The 16,956-nt window shown below is 37.3% G+C and overlaps 1 protein-coding gene across 9 annotated transcripts in view; it reads left to right on the top strand.

Annotated features, from left to right (window-relative positions):
- Window positions 1-12,953, top strand: part of LOC110464740 (coiled-coil domain-containing protein 158-like) — a 74,522-nt gene extending 61,569 nt beyond the window's left edge. For all 9 annotated transcript variants that reach the window (XM_021520103.1, XM_021520110.1, XM_021520108.1 and 6 more), the window contains 2 exons: window positions 3,615-3,719; window positions 8,613-12,953. In XM_021520103.1, the coding sequence (XP_021375778.1) occupies window positions 3,615-3,719; window positions 8,613-8,698 (191 nt within the window). In that variant the 3' untranslated portion in view covers window positions 8,699-12,953. The remainder of the gene's footprint in view (window positions 1-3,614; window positions 3,720-8,612) is intronic.
- The last annotated feature ends 4,003 nt before the right edge of the window (window positions 12,954-16,956 follow it).

Genomic DNA, 16,956 nt, shown 5'->3' with positions numbered 1-16,956 from the left:
TGTATACTAGTCAAAGATTGTAATGTATACTAGTCAAAGATTGTAATGTAAACTAGTCAAAGATTGTAGTGATACTAGTCAAAGATTGTAATGTATACTAGTCAAAGATTGTAATGTATACTAGTCAAAGATTGTAATGTATACTAGTCAAAGATTGTAATGTATACTAGTCAAAGATTGTAATGTATACTAGTCAAAGATTGTAATGTATACTAGTCAAAGATTGTAATGTATACTAGTCAAAGATTGTAATGTATACTAGTCAAAGATTGTAATGTATACTAGTCAAAGATTGTAATGTATACTAGTCAAAGATTGTAATGTATACTAGTCAAAGATTGTAATGTATACTAGTCAAAGATTGTAATGTATACTAGTCAAAGATTGTAATGTATACTAGTCAAAGATTGTAATGTATACTAGTCAAAGATTGTAATGTATACTAGTCAAAGATTGTAATGTATACTAGTCAAAGATTGTAATGTATACTAGTCAAAGATTGTAATGTATACTAGTCAAAGATTGTAATGTATACTAGTCAAAGATTGTAATGTATACTAGTCAAAGATTGTAATGTATACTAGTCAAAGATTGTAATGTATACTAGTCAAAGATTGTAATGTATACTAGTCAAAGATTGTAATGTATACTAGTCAAAGATTGTAATGATTGTAATGTAAACTAGTCAAAGATTGTAGTGTAAACTAGTCAAAGATTGTAGTGTATACTAGTCAAAGATTGTAATGTATACTAGTCAAAGATTGTCATGTATACTAGTCAAAGATTGTAATGTATACTAGTCAAAGATTGTAGTGATACTAGTCAAAGATTGTCATGTATACTAGTCAAAGATTGTAATGTATACTAGTCAAAGATTGTAATGTATACTAGTCAAAGATTTAATATTCATTGTCATGTTAGTTTAAGGCACACAAATAAGTTGTGAAATAGAAAAGCCGTCAGCAAAACTTATAGAGGGGATTGGTAATTACTTTGTCCAATCATTGGAGAACTTGTTGTTAAATAAAGAACTAATTTTGCTTCTCTACATTTTATTCACAAACATGCATCATATTCCAATTGTATTTTTTTTTTGTCTGGCGGAGTTACGTGTTTAACTAAAATTGTTTGAGCTATAAATATAACAGCACTACTGTAGTTGTTGACATAGCTGTTATGAGTGCCTACCAACCAGTACTATGTGTACTTACAATTGTGCTGTGTGATACATCCTATAAAGGGGGGGCCACTTAGTAGTGTCAATTCAAGTGAAGATTATTTGAATCAGTTTCTTAGGAAAAAATGGCTGATATGCAAACCATTTATTGTGCCGCCTGCAACGCGAGGCGACATAGAGGTATTACTTTGTCAGTGTCATCGGCGGCGTCGTCAGCTACGTCGTCCGAAACAAGGTTTTCGTGCAATAACTTGAGTTTCCTCGGGTTGATTCAACTCAAACTTGGTACACATATTGCATACCAATATAGCTCAGACAAGTTTGCATTTCAGACATTTACGTGTATTTTTGGTGGAGTTATGCCCCTTTTATTGCCAAATAAGGGCATTGTGTAGTAAATGCAAAAACTTTTTTATTTTTTTTATGAATTCCTTTCAAACTTTGTACAGTAATGCTAAAAGCAATAATGTTCAACATATATTACAAATTTTTCTGTCAAGTTTTAACTTTCCGCCTTTTAGCATATCTGTTTACGCGATAACTCAAGCCAAAACACTTTTCTTACTAGTACTAAAAGTGCTGAGCATGCGACACATCCACTCTCCTGGAATTCTTGTGTTAATATAGAGTGCAATGCAGTAAATGTGTTTATTCTAATAGAAATTGCACCTAATCCATCAGGAAACAATATTGGGCCATTACAATAAATGGTCTCTTTATGCAGACTATTCCTATGTCTGCAGTGTGGGATGCAATTCTCTGATGTTTAAAGTGTTGTATTGATAAATAACCAATTCATCAGTTGAATTACATAAGGTAGTAGTCTGCAGAAAAGCAATAAAATCGTGTAATGCAGTAATAGCTATGAAATGTCAGTACATGTACAGTTTCAGTAATAGCTATGAAATGTCAGTACATGTACAGTTTCAGTAATAGCTATGAAATGTCAGTACATGAACAGTTGCAGTAATAGCTATGAAATGTCAGTACATGTATAGTTTCAGTAATAGCTATGAAATGTCAGTACATGTACAGCTTCAGTCATAGTTATGAAATGTCAGTACATGTACAGCTTCAGTAATAGCTATGAAATGTCAGTACATGTACAGCTTCAGTCATAGTTATGAAATTTCAGTACTTGTATTACTTTGACTTAATGTAGTACTTGGTGATAACATACTTGTATTGTTTCAGTAAAAGCTATGAAATGTCAGTACATGTATAGTTTCAGTAATAGCTTTGAAATGTCAGTACATGTACAGCTTCAGGCATAGTTATCAAATTTCAGTACATGTACAGTTTCAGTAATACAAAATGTCGCTATGAAATGTCAGTACATGTACAGCTTCAGTCATAGTTATCAAATTTCAGTACATGTACAGTTTCAGTAATAGCTATGAAATGTCAGTACATGTACAGTTTCAGTAATACAAAATGTAGCTATGAAATGTCAGTACATGTACAGTTTTAGTAATACAATATGNGTATTACTTTGACGTAATGTAGTACTTGGTGATAACATACTTGTATAACTTTGACGTAATGTAGTACTTCGTGATAACATACTTGTATTACTTTGACGTAATGTAGTTCTTCGTGATAACATACTTGTATTACATTGACGTCATGTAGTACTTGGTGATAACATACTTGTATTACTTTGACGTCATGTAGTACTTGGTGATAACATACAATGTTATAGCAGCATGTAACACCCCTTTATGGACACACTTACTTACATTCTGACATCACATTTCACACCAATATACGTCTCAACAAGTTACAAGTTGTGTAGTAAGATAAAGCTGATACAGTATTTAGTTTTAAAGGAGATTAATATCCTACTTTGGCCACTGTACTTATTTTAAAAAATGCAGTTTGATTATTGAAATAGTGCTATACTTCTCCTTAAGTGTTACCTGGTTTAGGTGTAACTTTGTAAAAGTACTTTATATCATTAACTGTTGTAGGGCTAATTCGGGAAGTATTTAATTGAAAACATTTTACTTTGCCATCAAAAATTCATTCGAGTCACAATTATGAATAATTAACCACCACTTTAAAAAAACAAACATTTATTGCTAAAATGATATATTACATTCATAAAGTGATTTAAAGAAATGAACGTTATTGTTTTAATGATTATAATTAATAATATTTCCATCGTGCTGAATATTACCAAAAGCATACTCAATATGATTGGGTTCTTTCCAAGTGTGGATACATTTTAACTTTTTATGTTTGCTTGAAGTGTGAATAAATTGACATGTTTAAGGCACGTTTACTTTAGTAAGTTATGTGATTGATCCAAACAGGTTTTTTTTTCTTTCAGTTTTCTGTTTTTTTTTCTTCTACAGACATAGAAACATATCATGTAACAAATTTTGTATGTCATCATTTAAATTAAGAATTAATCTATTAGATCTTCTTTAAACAGGCTCAACCCGACTGGTATCTAATACACAGGATCTGTGTAAGAGGTTGGAGGAGAGAATAGAATCACTGTCCAAGATGGGCGGGTCACTACAGAAAGAAAACAAAGGTAAACTCACAACCTTTTCTTTTACCTTTCAGACTTTACAGCAACAAAATATACACAAATTCTAACCAGTTACATATAAGATGAGCACCATACCAGCACAAGGGACATTTCTGTGAAGTTATAAAATAACTTTTTTATTCTTTACATGTTGAGCATTGCATCCATCTTTGATCTTTTCCAAGTATATTCTGATCGTAAAATTCACTGTCTAATGTACATGTAGCAATGAATGATGGGAACTGACGAAGTTGCTTTTCTCTGTGGCTACTGTTCTAGTGGGTTGGGGGAGGAGGGGGTTACAGGGGTTACATGTATTCTAGTGGGTTGGAGAAGGAGGGGATTACAGGGGTTACATGTATTCTAGTGGGTTGGGGGGGAGGGGGTTACAGGTGTTACATGTATTCTAGTGGGTTGAAGAAGGAGGGGCTACAGGGGTTACATGTATTCTAGTGGGGTGGAGAAGGAGGGGGTTACAGGGATTACATGTATTCTAGTGGGTTGAAGAAGGAGGGGCTACAGGGGTTACATGTATTCTAGTGGGGTGGAGAAGGGGGGGGTTACAGGGGTTACATGTATTCTAGTGGGGTGGAGAAGGAGGGGGCTACAGGGGTTACATGTATTCTAGTTGGGTGGAGAAGGAGGGGGCTACAGGGGTTACATGTATTCTAGTTGGGTGGAGAAGGAGGGGGTTACAGGGGTTACATATATTCTAGTGGGTTTAGGGAGGAGGGGATTACAGGGGTTACATGTATTCTAGTGGGGTGGAGAAGGAGTGGGTTACAGGGGTTGCATGTATTCTAGTTGGGTGGAGAAGGAGGGGGTTGCAGGGGTTACATGTATTCTAGTGGGTGGGGTGGGAGGGGGCTACAGGGGTTACATGTATTCTAGTTGGGTGGGGAAGGAGGGGGCTACAGGGGTTACATGTATTCTAGTTGGGTGGGGAAGGAGGGGGCTACAGGGGTTACATGTATTCTGGTGGGTCGGAGAAGGAGGGGGCTACAGGGGTTACATGTATTCTAGTGGGTTGGGGAGGAGGGGGCTACAGGGGTTACATGTATTCTAGTTGGGTGGGGAAGGAGGGGGCTACAGGGGTTACATGTATTCTAGTGTGGGGGAGAAGGAGGGGGGTACAGGGATTACATGTATTCTAGTTGGGTGGGGAAGGAGGGGGTTACAGGGGTTACATGAATTCTAGTTGGGTGGAGAAGGAGGGGGTTGCAGGGGTTACATATATTCTAGTGGGTTGGGGGAGGAGGGGATTGGGTTACAGGGATTACATGTATTCTAGTGGGGTGGAGAAGGGGGGGGTTACAGGGGTTACATGTATTCTAGTGGGTTGGAGAAGGAGGGGCTTACAGGGGTTACATGTATTCTAGTTGGGTGGAGAAGGAGGGGGTTGCAGGGGTTACATGTATTCTAGTGGGGTGGAGAAGGAGTGGGTTACAGGGGTTACATGTATTCTAGTGTGGTGGAGAAGGAGGGGGTTACAGGGATTACATGTATTCTAGTGGGGTGGAGAAGGAGTGGGTTACAGGGGTTACATGTATTCTAGTGGGGTGGAGAAGGAGTGGGTTACAGGGGTTGCATGTATTCTAGTTGGGTGGAGAAGGAGGGGGTTGCAGGGGTTACATATATTCTAGTGGGTTGGGGGAGGAGGGGATTACAGGTGTTTCATGTATTATGTATTCTAGTGGGTTGGAGAAGGAGGTGATTACAGGGGTTACATGTATTCTAGTTGGGGGGAGAAGGAGGGGGTTACAGGGGTTACATATATTCTAGTGGGTTGGGGGAGGAGGGGATTGGGTTACAGGGATTACATGTATTCTAGTTGGGTGGGGAAGGAGGGGGTTACAGGGGTTACATGTATTCTAGTGGGTTGGGGGGGAGGAGGGGGTTACAGGGGTTACATGTATTCTAGTGGGTTTAGGGAGGAGGGGATTACAGGGGTTACATGTATTCTTGTGGGGTGGAGAAGGAGGGGGTTACAGGGGTTACATGTATTCTAGTGGGTTGGAGAAGGATGGGTTACAGGGGTTACATGTATTCTAGTGGGGGGAGAAGGAGGGGATTACAGGGGTTACATGTATTATGTATTCTAGTGGGTTGGAGAAGGAGGGGGTTACAGGGGTTACATATATTCTAGTTGGTTGGAGAAGGAGGGGGCTACAGGGGTTACATGTATTCTAGTGGGTGGGGTGGGAGGGGGCTACAGGGGTTACATGTATTCTAGTTGGGGGGAGAAGGGGGGGGCTACAGGGGTTACATGTATTCTAGTTGGTTGGAGTAGGAGGGGGTTACAGGGGTTACATGTATTCTAGTGGGTTTAGGGAAGAGGGGATTACAGGTGTTACATGTATTCTAGTGGGTTGGAGAAGGATGGGTTACAGGGGTTACATGTATTCTAGTGGGTGGAGAAGGAGGGGAGTACAGGGGTTACATGTATTCTAGTGGGGTGGAGAAGGAGGGGCTACAGGGGTTACATGTATTCTGGGGGGTTGGAGAAGGAGGGGGCTACAGGGGTTACATGTATTCTAGTGGGGTGGAGAAGGAGGGGGCTACAGGGGTTACATGTATTCTAGTGGGTGGGGGGGGAGGGGGCTACAGGGGTTACATGTATTCTAGTTGGTTGGAGTAGGAGGGGGTTACAGGGGTTACATGTATTCTAGTGGGGGGGAGAAGGAGGGGGTTACAGGGGTTACATGTATTCTAGTGGGTTTAGGGAAGAGGGGATTACAGGTGTTACATGTATTCTAGTGGGTTGGAGAAGGAGGGGTTTACAGGGGTTACATGTATTCTAGTGGGTGGGGTGGGAGGGGGCTACAGGGGTTACATGTATTCTAGTGGGTGGGGTGGGAGGGGGCTACAGGGGTTACATGTATTCTAGTTGGGGGGAGAAGGGGGGGGCTACAGGGGTTACATGTATTCTAGTTGGGGGGAGAAGGGGGGGGCTACAGGGGTTACATGTATTCTAGTTGGTTGGAGTAGGAGGGGGTTACAGGGGTTACATGTATTCTAGTGGGTTGGGGGGGAGGAGGGGGTTACAGGGGTTACATATATTCTAGTGGGTTGGGGGAGGCGGGGATTACAGGGGTTACATGTATTCTAGTGGGTTGAGGGAGGAGGGGATTACAGGGGTTACATGTATTCTTGTGGGGTGGAGAAGGAGGGAATTACAGGGGTTACATGTATTCTAGTGTGGTGGAGAAGGAGGGGGTTACAGGGGTTACATGTATTCTGGTGGGTTGGAGAGGGAGGGGATTACAGGGGTTACATGTATTCTAGTGGGTGGGGTGGGAGGGGGCTACAGGGGTTACATGTATTCTAGTTGGGGGGAGAAGGGGGGGGCTACAGGGGTTACATGTATTCTAGTTGGGGGGAGAAGGGGGGGGCTACAGGGGTTACATGTATTCTAGTTGGGGGGAGAAGGGGGGGGCTACAGGGGTTACATGTATTCTAGTTGGGGGGAGAAGGGGGGGGCTACAGGGGTTACATGTATTCTGGTGGGTTGGAGAGGGAGGGGATTACAGGGGTTACATGTATTCTAGTGGGGTGGAGAAGGAGGGGCTACAGGGGTTACATGTATTCTGGTGGGTTGGAGAAGGAGGGGGCTACAGGGGTTACATATATTCTAGTGGGTTGGGGGAGGAGGGGATTACAGGGGTTACATGTATTCTAGTGGGGTGGAGAAGGAGTGGGTTACAGGGGTTACATGTATTCTAGTAATGGCACAATGCTTCATATACAAGTACCAAGCTCAAGCCATGTTTGGCAGTGTTTGCCCATCATGTGACAATAGCGAATGTTATTTGAGACAAGTAAGGCTTAACACCGTATTGTATTTACAATAAAAGGTGAGCAAGAAAGGTCAGCCCTTGTCGGGGGAGCCATATCACCACTAATTGATTCTAAGTCAGTCACACACTACTGTAAGACTGCCATCTGACACATGGTATGTTATACAGCTTTCAGTGACATAAACATCAATGCAAAAGTTCTTGGGAGACTAGTGTAAAAACAAGCATGCTGTAGGATGTATTTATAGTTTTCTGAGACATGAGCATGACTTATTTTCTTGTCTGCAGATTATTAATAGTGCAAAAACAAGTGTATAAAAAGTGATACAGAGCTGGCTGTGTCATAAGAGATTAATACTGAAGTTGTCTGCAGACAGGCATGTAAAAACAGGTACCTATGTATGTGGAATAGTTTCAGATTTTTCGAGACGTATACATGAATTCTGAAATCGGCCATATAAACAAGAGATAAACTAGTGTAAAACAATTATGTTGGATATTTTAATGAGTTTTCTTTGGGATCTTAAACATCTTCTGATGAACCGCTAAATTCAATTTCACAAAATTTGACTTGAAGCATCATTATGTGATGAGGGTTCAGAAAAGTACAAATAGATAAGCTGAGGGACAGTTTACTTAAAAAGACTGAAGGGCGAGGTCAAAATAGGGTTATAATCTTGGAAAACCTTAAAACAAAGAATTCAATTATTGTTCATTAAGACACTTAATTAGCTTAATACTGCGAAATGTGACAATGAAAAAAGGTTCAAATAGGTAGGTGTTTATTTATGTTGCTCAAAATGTTTTTGCGTAGTGTCAATGAAGCACAAATGCTGATGTCTTTTAAGATCAGATTAAGATACTATGTCTTGGTAGGGTAACCTCATCACTCATGATCAGACACCAGACTTTTGCCATTGTACACTACATACAGTGGGGGCATATCATTTTCATCAAAAGAAACTAAAAATATTAGATTAATCAGATACAGAATTAGGTATTACATCAGTGTTTACAAATGAAACATTCATATAGGGATAATTAAAGGAAAGACATTTAGGTACGAATAATGACACACTGATTAAATGTACTATTCCAGAGATGGCTGACCTGATGAAACAACAGGGTAAGAAGATCCGCAAGGCAAAAGATAACTCTAAGAAGATCAGGAAGGTTGTGAGGTGACACAACATACTCTGAAATTAATGAGGACAGCTTGATAATTGTTAATATGTACCGGTTCAATATGGATTAGATAGGAAAGCAGCTGTGAGTAGACCTTATTATGAGCAGTTTTCAGTGAATGTATCCTTAAATTAAGTGTGCTGATTTAATTAGCCAATCAGGATAGTTTTGGTTTGTAGGCAGTGATATTGTGCCAAATTCATCCTGTAGATGTATTGTACTAAAATTATTTATTCATAAATGGAGGAAACATTTTGTTTCCTCAAAGTTGATAATCACGTATTTGATCAGGCTTCATTGAAATGAAGGGATATACTTAATGATCTTAATTTGCTCTGAAAATCTGGATCAATAAGGTTGTAAATTAAACATAATGATGATACATCATACCTTTCCTCTTGCTTGATCTGTTGGATTAAAATAAGTTAAACATAAGAACCAGTCAATTCAACAATATGCTTTACACACATTTGCCTAACACTTGTATTGGTCTTAAAGGATGCAGGTGTGCCTGATGTTTTGTGTACTATGTGAGTTTGGTAGTGTTTCCTTATTGGGACTCTCTAGCTGATGTTTTGTGTACTATGTGAGTTTGGTAGTGTTTCCTTATTGGGACTCTAGTAATACACTTATGCCCTCTAACTGTAATTTGTTGTTGTTCCCCGAGTGTTTTCAAAGCCTGTTGAAGGAATTTGCAAAAATTACTGTGTAAAAGGATGTTTGAGTGAGTAAATTCAATAATTGTTTCAAAACACCCACCCGATGCCTGTTAAAAATTGACAGTTGATCAAGATGAATTACTCCAGGACATTGTTTTGTCGCATAACTACTTGTTAATTTGTTTGTATTTGTTAAATTATTTCGTGTTAGTTTGTTTCCATTGAACACTATTACAGTAAACCTTTCATCAGTTGATGAGAATAGACCATAAACTGTCCACAGTAAACATCGTTTCACGTTAAGGCGGAATGATTATGTGTTTAAATTGCAGCAAGCTTTTTCAATTAGAACAGTGTTAAAATGATATTGATTGAGTGTAGCTTTTTGACACGGTCTCGCACTTCAGGAAGCCAAACATAAGCTTGGTAATAGGATCACAGTATGATTTATGTCTTGTAATACCAAGAAGATGTCATGGTGTAAAACAAATTGGAAAGATCTATGGAATTTGATTTATTTACCACACAGAGCAACTCAACTATGTTGTGTTCTGTATTGGTGTACTGGCGTTATGGACAAATTGTTTAAATAGTAGCTGGTTTACTGTAAAATATGTGTTAGCCTCTATTATCTCCGTGATTTTGATGTGTGCACAAAAACAGGATATTTGGTCCATTTGCAAATATGAGGCATATTGAAAATTCTGTTGAGATAAGCGTTTTATTGACTGTTATATTCAGATAAGGAATATAATGGATTTTACTCTAATCTGTTGGGAAATATTACCATACTGGCGGGGTATTTAATTGGAAACCTGTTACGTGATTGACAACGGTATTGTACACAAAGCCTTTTTAATTAGAGGAAGAGTAATGGTGAAAGGTTTAGATGAAATGAAACACGATGTTTTCATGTTAATAGTGCGATGAATCACCTGTAATCGATGTTTAACCTTTGCCTTTGTTCAGAATAGTTTTGAAATTACCCTTTTGGAATGTTTCGATTTTAAAGGTGGACATTTGATTGTTTTCGGATTTTTGTTTTCTCAAAAACAAAAAAAACAAAAAAAAAACGACACAAAAACCACAACAAACCAGTCGAACTACATATATATTCTACCGAACATATATATGGTCAAGTTATGCCAACAGTTTGTCTGGCTTTCCTAGAAGGCTATACACTACCGAATTGGTCTGATCTTCTTTAACACCTCAGACGTGTATCAAAACACTAACAACAAGTATATACATCTATCTGAGCAATTATTGATTAAGTAACGAAGTATATACTCAAGAGAAAATACCTCAGTATTTACATCGTATATCACATTTATTTTTCATTTTTATCTTTGCTTGCCGTAGGTTTGGTATTATATAAGGGGTTGATTGTAATAAGCCACATTATCTGTATCTTTTAAAGGAAAACAACCTTCTTCTCCCGTACAGAAATTTCAAATTAATTCAAGCTGTGATAAGTAATATAGAAAAAAATATGTAGAAGTACAACACAAAATGGACAAAATCGGAATTCGCTGTCGGCACTAACAGACAATAACGGGAGCCAAAATTCACTCAAATGAACAACAACTAGTGAAACCAGGTGGCCCGAAACGACAGGCATTTCCTGTGCCATATATTGTGCCTTTCATTTGGCTCCTATCAAATCCAATTTTGTAGCAAATAAATAAAATAAATTACAACATGTCATTAAAAATCGTTAAAAATACCCCACCTATGTTAACTCATAAAGTCTTAAAATACTCTTTAATATTCTCTCCAACAAATAGTTGTAAATATATCACACAACTTTAATCAATACAGTTCGCTGAGTAATTCCTCCATGAGAGAAAACATTACGTTTCTGTAACATCGTTTTGTAGAGTACATCTGATATAATTGTGAAGACAGGGAAGGTGGAACTTGAAGCAAAGTCACTTTTAAAAACAATGATTTTGTCTCAATACTATAATGTTTTTGTATTGGAAAACAGTCCTGTTATCTTGTTCTTTGTATGTACCATTTAATGATTGATGTTTTGTAGGATTTCGCACTACTAGTATTACTTCAACTCATTGACAGAATCTCATAATTTTCTGAAGTGGATGACGATTTGCACATCTTTAGTATCGAAAGTCTCTGAAAATATTGAATTCTTTTAATATATGTATGGAATGAGAAATCGTCGTGGGCGATGGAATAATACCAGGGGTAACTTGACCCACGATCATGAACCCCAAAAAAACTAATAAGAATTTGCCATTTATCTGATCGTTTATATTGTAGTTCTAAACCTGACGAAAACAAGATAATTCAAGATATGTTCAGCTAAAAATACTATAAATCTGTCAATAAAAAATGGTATTTAACCAAACTTGCTTGTCGAATTGTTTGGATGACCTTTTGCTGTGACGTCTGACATATATTTCCTCCCGATGTAATGGACAAGAAAGTTCGTAGATTAAGATTAGGTAGATTCGAGGAAATCTGTTAGAGTTATTATGTACTGTAATAACTATAGGCCAGTATATTGTTTAACAAATGTCCCGGATAATGTTTATAAAATAATGCATTTCAGTAAAATCTTTCCATATGCACATTTATGTTTCATATCCGATTCCTTTCAGCTGTTGATCATTCAAGCGTTCAATAATCTCTTCTAATCTTTGGATTATCAATAAACATGTTATGTATGGTCAATCATTTTCATTGTTTTATTGCATTAAAAGTGGCATTGGAATAATCAATAAATAAATTTTTAAAATGGCGTATGACAGCGCGTGTCCATCTCCAATCCCTCTTTACGTCACGAGATAATCGACCATTATTACGCGTATATTCAAATACATTTCTTGTTCCTTAACGCCCCGAATGATGTGTCATTTGGAATGTCTAGATTATGAACGATGTAACGATCAAAAGGCCTATAAAAGCGTTTCTGTGTTACATCTTCAGTGTCAGCGTTACAGAGTCATCCCGTCCGATTACAATTCTATCACACCCGCCCACACAAACTATTTCTCTGGAATGGTAGATTTCTGTGGCGACTTACGATCAGTACAGTTATTTCATTTTATTTTCAAGTCAGTACTTCGGAATACTTTGAAGAGCTAGGGTTTTTTTTCAATGGAATCGGGGCAATTTAGAATATACATTATTTTTACCATTAAATACATGTACAACTGGAATAGGTTAACTATGCTGAGAGTGGATGTGCATTTGTGTTGAATTAGACCGACACATTCAGTTTAGTTAGTAGTGTTCTGGTTTATATTTGATAGAAACTGTTACCAATTACCGTCGACTGGTGTCATTGGAGCATTGTTTGATTGTTTTCTCTTTGATCTCCACTTGTATCATCAGCGTCCATATTGGAATTTATACTATTTACATTCCCCTGAAAACAAGTCTAGTTTTTTTTATCTGTGATATGTATAGGCGTTTCAAACTCCAACTTTTAATGCTTTTGTTTTCTGCGACCATTTTATATCCGTTCCTTTTTCATTTCTTTTCATATGGTTTTGTATCGTTTGTTTAAAGGAGTGTATATTATCTGTAGAATGTTTATATAAATGTACATTAAGTTGTATTTATTTCAATATCGTATACATTGAATTATAAAATATATTTCTAAATAATATTTTGCGTGTTGTGTTTTCATTTTTATCTGATTTACGTCTTTCAGAATTATCAAACGGGTTATTTTGAGTTTGAGAACGTTGGATGCTTAGCAGCCATAATTCGTGTGAAGGGCTACCAATTAGATAATGGCAGTATAGCTGTAGGTAACATTGATAGGATCATGTTGTATGCAATACAAATAAATGGGGAATCGGAGAAAAAAGGAGCTGTACAACACCGTTTGATTATGGAGGTGTGCTAATCATATTACACGAAGCGCTACTAAAGCCAGATGCAAAACCTGGTACGTCGGAAAGTAAGCGTTTCTGGTACACATGCAACACCCATTGTGATGTCTTTCGTCAAATAAAGAAAAGTATGTAGGACATGGTTAACTTGTATTTCCTGTCATAATAACTGACTATTCCTTGCCTATTTGCGAGGCATTTATTTGCGTTTCACTTGAAACATAAATATTAACGAAACATAAGGAATCAATAATGTTGTCACAAAATAAGTTTTCGCTGAATCAGCTGAACATATATGCTATTGCGAAGCTTACGAATGGTACCCTTTAAAATTAATCATGAACAAGAATTAACTGACAGTTTTTACAAATTTATAAACGGGAGATTTCGCCAAGTTGTGTGTTAACAATATTGCTCAGGTTATAAACGATACATGATCACCAGAACAAATACCCTTTAGGGTCGAGATCAGAGGCCGAAGGAACAGGAAGAAAACAAAAATCCAAGACAAAAAGGAGGCGACTTAGTTGGAATTAGTCATGTCAAAAAAAAAAAAAAATCTTCAGAATCACTATAACATTTCTGCTTTTTGTATTTTAGCCAGTAAAAATATGTTTGACATTTTTTAAATAAAATGTCTAAAATCATAAAATCATGTAACAGTTCACCTTTTAATCTTCCCCGACAATTTTGCGTAATCGATAGAAAACTGAAAATAGTACGATAATCCTGGCGACAGAAACCCAATAAGTAGGATTTGGGCTAGAAATATTGAGCTTAAGGTTGCATGCCACGTCACACTCAGTCACATTCAATAACGCCTATGATAAGAAGGGTTAACTCTGGTGTCTTACGCGGACTGGACATTACAAAGCAATTCAGAAAGTCAAATTTCCGGATTTATTGGAAACGGAAGTTTAATATGCCCGCACATGTGACAATTGTCATGATTTCAAGTCCTATATAAGACTGCCGTTCGTTAACACCGGTGTAAATATGGCGACAGGAATCACATTTCGCTATGTCGCAAGCACAGCGTACAAGCCAAGCCACTCCAATACGGTTACGTTACACAGTTGTATTCATTTTGTCATTCATGAGAAGTGTTTTGAAGATAGTTTATCCCTGGCTTTTGTCAATATTTGTTTTATCTGGAAATAACGAAAGTATTGTGGCTATTTACCGGTACCAAAATATTTAGACTCTCCATAAATATCGCCAATGAAAATAAATTCAAACGATTAGTTCTTGCACGATGTAGCACGAGTAAGCTCGTCCGCCCTTTCGTTTACATTTCTTGTCCGAATGTTAACTTAAGAATTAATGATTGCGCAAATCTCAAAAACAGGAGACTGTTTAAGCAAGGAAAGGCTTAAAATCCAATATATTTTGCATTGGAACCCGTGATTCCAAATAGGTCAAAGTCAGTGTAACAAAAAAGTTTGTTTTTGTCCGGAATATTACCCCTGGACAATCACACAAATATTTGACTTGACATGTATATTATTCTGGACAAATCCTATTGATTGTGGGCGTATCCGTCAACGTAAAAGATCACTTGCTAAAACAGAATTATATTAATTAAAAGAAATGACGATTTTTAGAATGAATGATTGGAGAAATCCCAAACGTAGAAGGTAGGTAACAGCAGAAAAGAAAACAATCGATTTGGGCATGGTTCATCAAATATCAAGGTCAGTTTGATTAAAAATAGAATCGCCTTACCCTGTGCTGACCTAGGAGCAAATGATCACACAAAGAAGATGGGTACGTATGCAGATGGCCCTATGAAAAAGTCCTATTTGTTTTGGGAATGATTCTTGAACGGTAAAGAATACTGTTACTTGACTATTGAATTGCACTAAACAAGTGACCTGTCCCAAGGCTCACTTTAGAAGTAAGTGCAAATATTTTAAACTCGGTATGTGGATTGTGATTTCCCGATGAAAATGGAAGAATCCTAAATTTTTTGAGCCTCCGGTTTTTCAAAGTTAAAGATGATATTTACTAAAATGATCATTTTGCCTGGTTCCTAACCTCAGAACAAATTATCATGCAAAGCTCAAGGAATGTTATAATAATATAAGAAGTGATTTGTCAAAGGTTACGGACACCTTTTTCTGAAAATTAAATATCCGGAACCTTCCGTTTAGTTAGCAAATAGACATTTAGGCTCAAACCTGTCCTAATGAAAATGACGATGCATCATCAAAAGGTATTGCTTATGAATTGTTAGGGAGTGTGCTTCTTCTGATAGTTTTATCATTTTATCCATTATAATTTATGATGCTTGATATACTTTTATTACCCGACCGTATAATTTACCATCGGAGTGCTATCTGGATATAGACAATCATAGCCTGTCTATTCTGCTTTTTAACCAATACGTATTCACTAACTTTCATTTACCTTCTTATGGAACAAGTTGTTTTTCTGAATTTTATTAGAATTGTCAGTTGGTATGCGTTATTTGCCATTAGCATACTATATAAATATATATATGCTTTCTCCGTTCTTCCTTTCGTTACCATCCCTAAACGCTAATACATCATACTCTGTCCTGGTATGTCTCCTACGTTGGTTGATACTCCAGAAGTGGGACAACTCGGGAAGCTTGCAAGTTTTACTTGGCGAATTCAGATCATTCACATAATGTACATACACATACATTTTTTTACTTTAATCGCATTTATAAATCTTTTGCCTAAGAACCATCGGGTTATAATCTTGTTACTACTGACGTTACAAATACCGATAATGAGGAAAAAAGATGGAGGCGTATCATATTTTATGTATAAAGGCGGTTGTCAGTCATATTGCTAATATAAAATCCCATTGAGTATTTAATCATGGCTACTTTTGACTTCTGACAGAACGAGCATATGCTTCTAGTGTCTCTTGGATATCTCTCTGTCCTTGCTATTCAATATCCCTCTGTTTACATCGTCAATGGCGGATGCAACATGAATCAACTGCCCAACGCTACTAGACAACTTCATCACTCTCTCGCTCTTATTTCAATGCTGCAGTATTCGATCTGTCATCAAATGCTAATTTCCTTGTTTGATTTTGACTGCTAGCACACTATCGACCTTCACTTGTAATCAAGACGTCCAAACCACTGAAGCTTCACAGATGCAATAAGCGGAGAAACCGTCATCAAGAACGTTTGGTTGCTAACTCTCGACTATTGCAAACACTTCAGTCCACAGATATGATACCGGCTTCCTGGCATGGACATCTAGTTTTATATTCGACTTGAACTTGGACTAAGACTAAGATAATTGTTGTTCGTAATAAATTACAAAGAGCAAAATACCACCGCGTAAACACATAAAAACAACAAAACATTTCTTACACGTCAGGCGACATCTGTTGTTACTTATCCCTTTAATCAAAAAGGATGTTGGTCACCGGTGATTAAAGTCAGGGAACAAATAGCTATTAAATGAAACGTGGTAAACAGATCACGATGCCCGTACTATTCGGTAGACGTATATTTAAGTCTGGCTGAGTAGTTTATTGTTTAACAAGACATATCTATGGAATTAGTTTGCGACAGAGAATATCTCAAAGCAGGACTTTTATTGTGATAATACCAAGGAAAGGAAAGTCAACTGAAGTGTTGCCATGCTTGTCATTTAGTAGGTAAAGATAAAAAAATAAAGCGGGTGAGCAATAACGTTAATTTTTAGTTCTAAATGATAAGTGATATACAGGAAATTATGTAAAA

This window comes from Mizuhopecten yessoensis, unplaced genomic scaffold (assembly GCF_002113885.1).
Source record: "Mizuhopecten yessoensis strain PY_sf001 unplaced genomic scaffold, ASM211388v2 scaffold11029, whole genome shotgun sequence".
NCBI classification, from domain to species: domain Eukaryota; kingdom Metazoa; phylum Mollusca; class Bivalvia; order Pectinida; family Pectinidae; genus Mizuhopecten; species Mizuhopecten yessoensis.
Note: the sequence above shows the minus strand (reverse complement) of the source record. Positions and strands in the feature narration are given on the sequence as shown.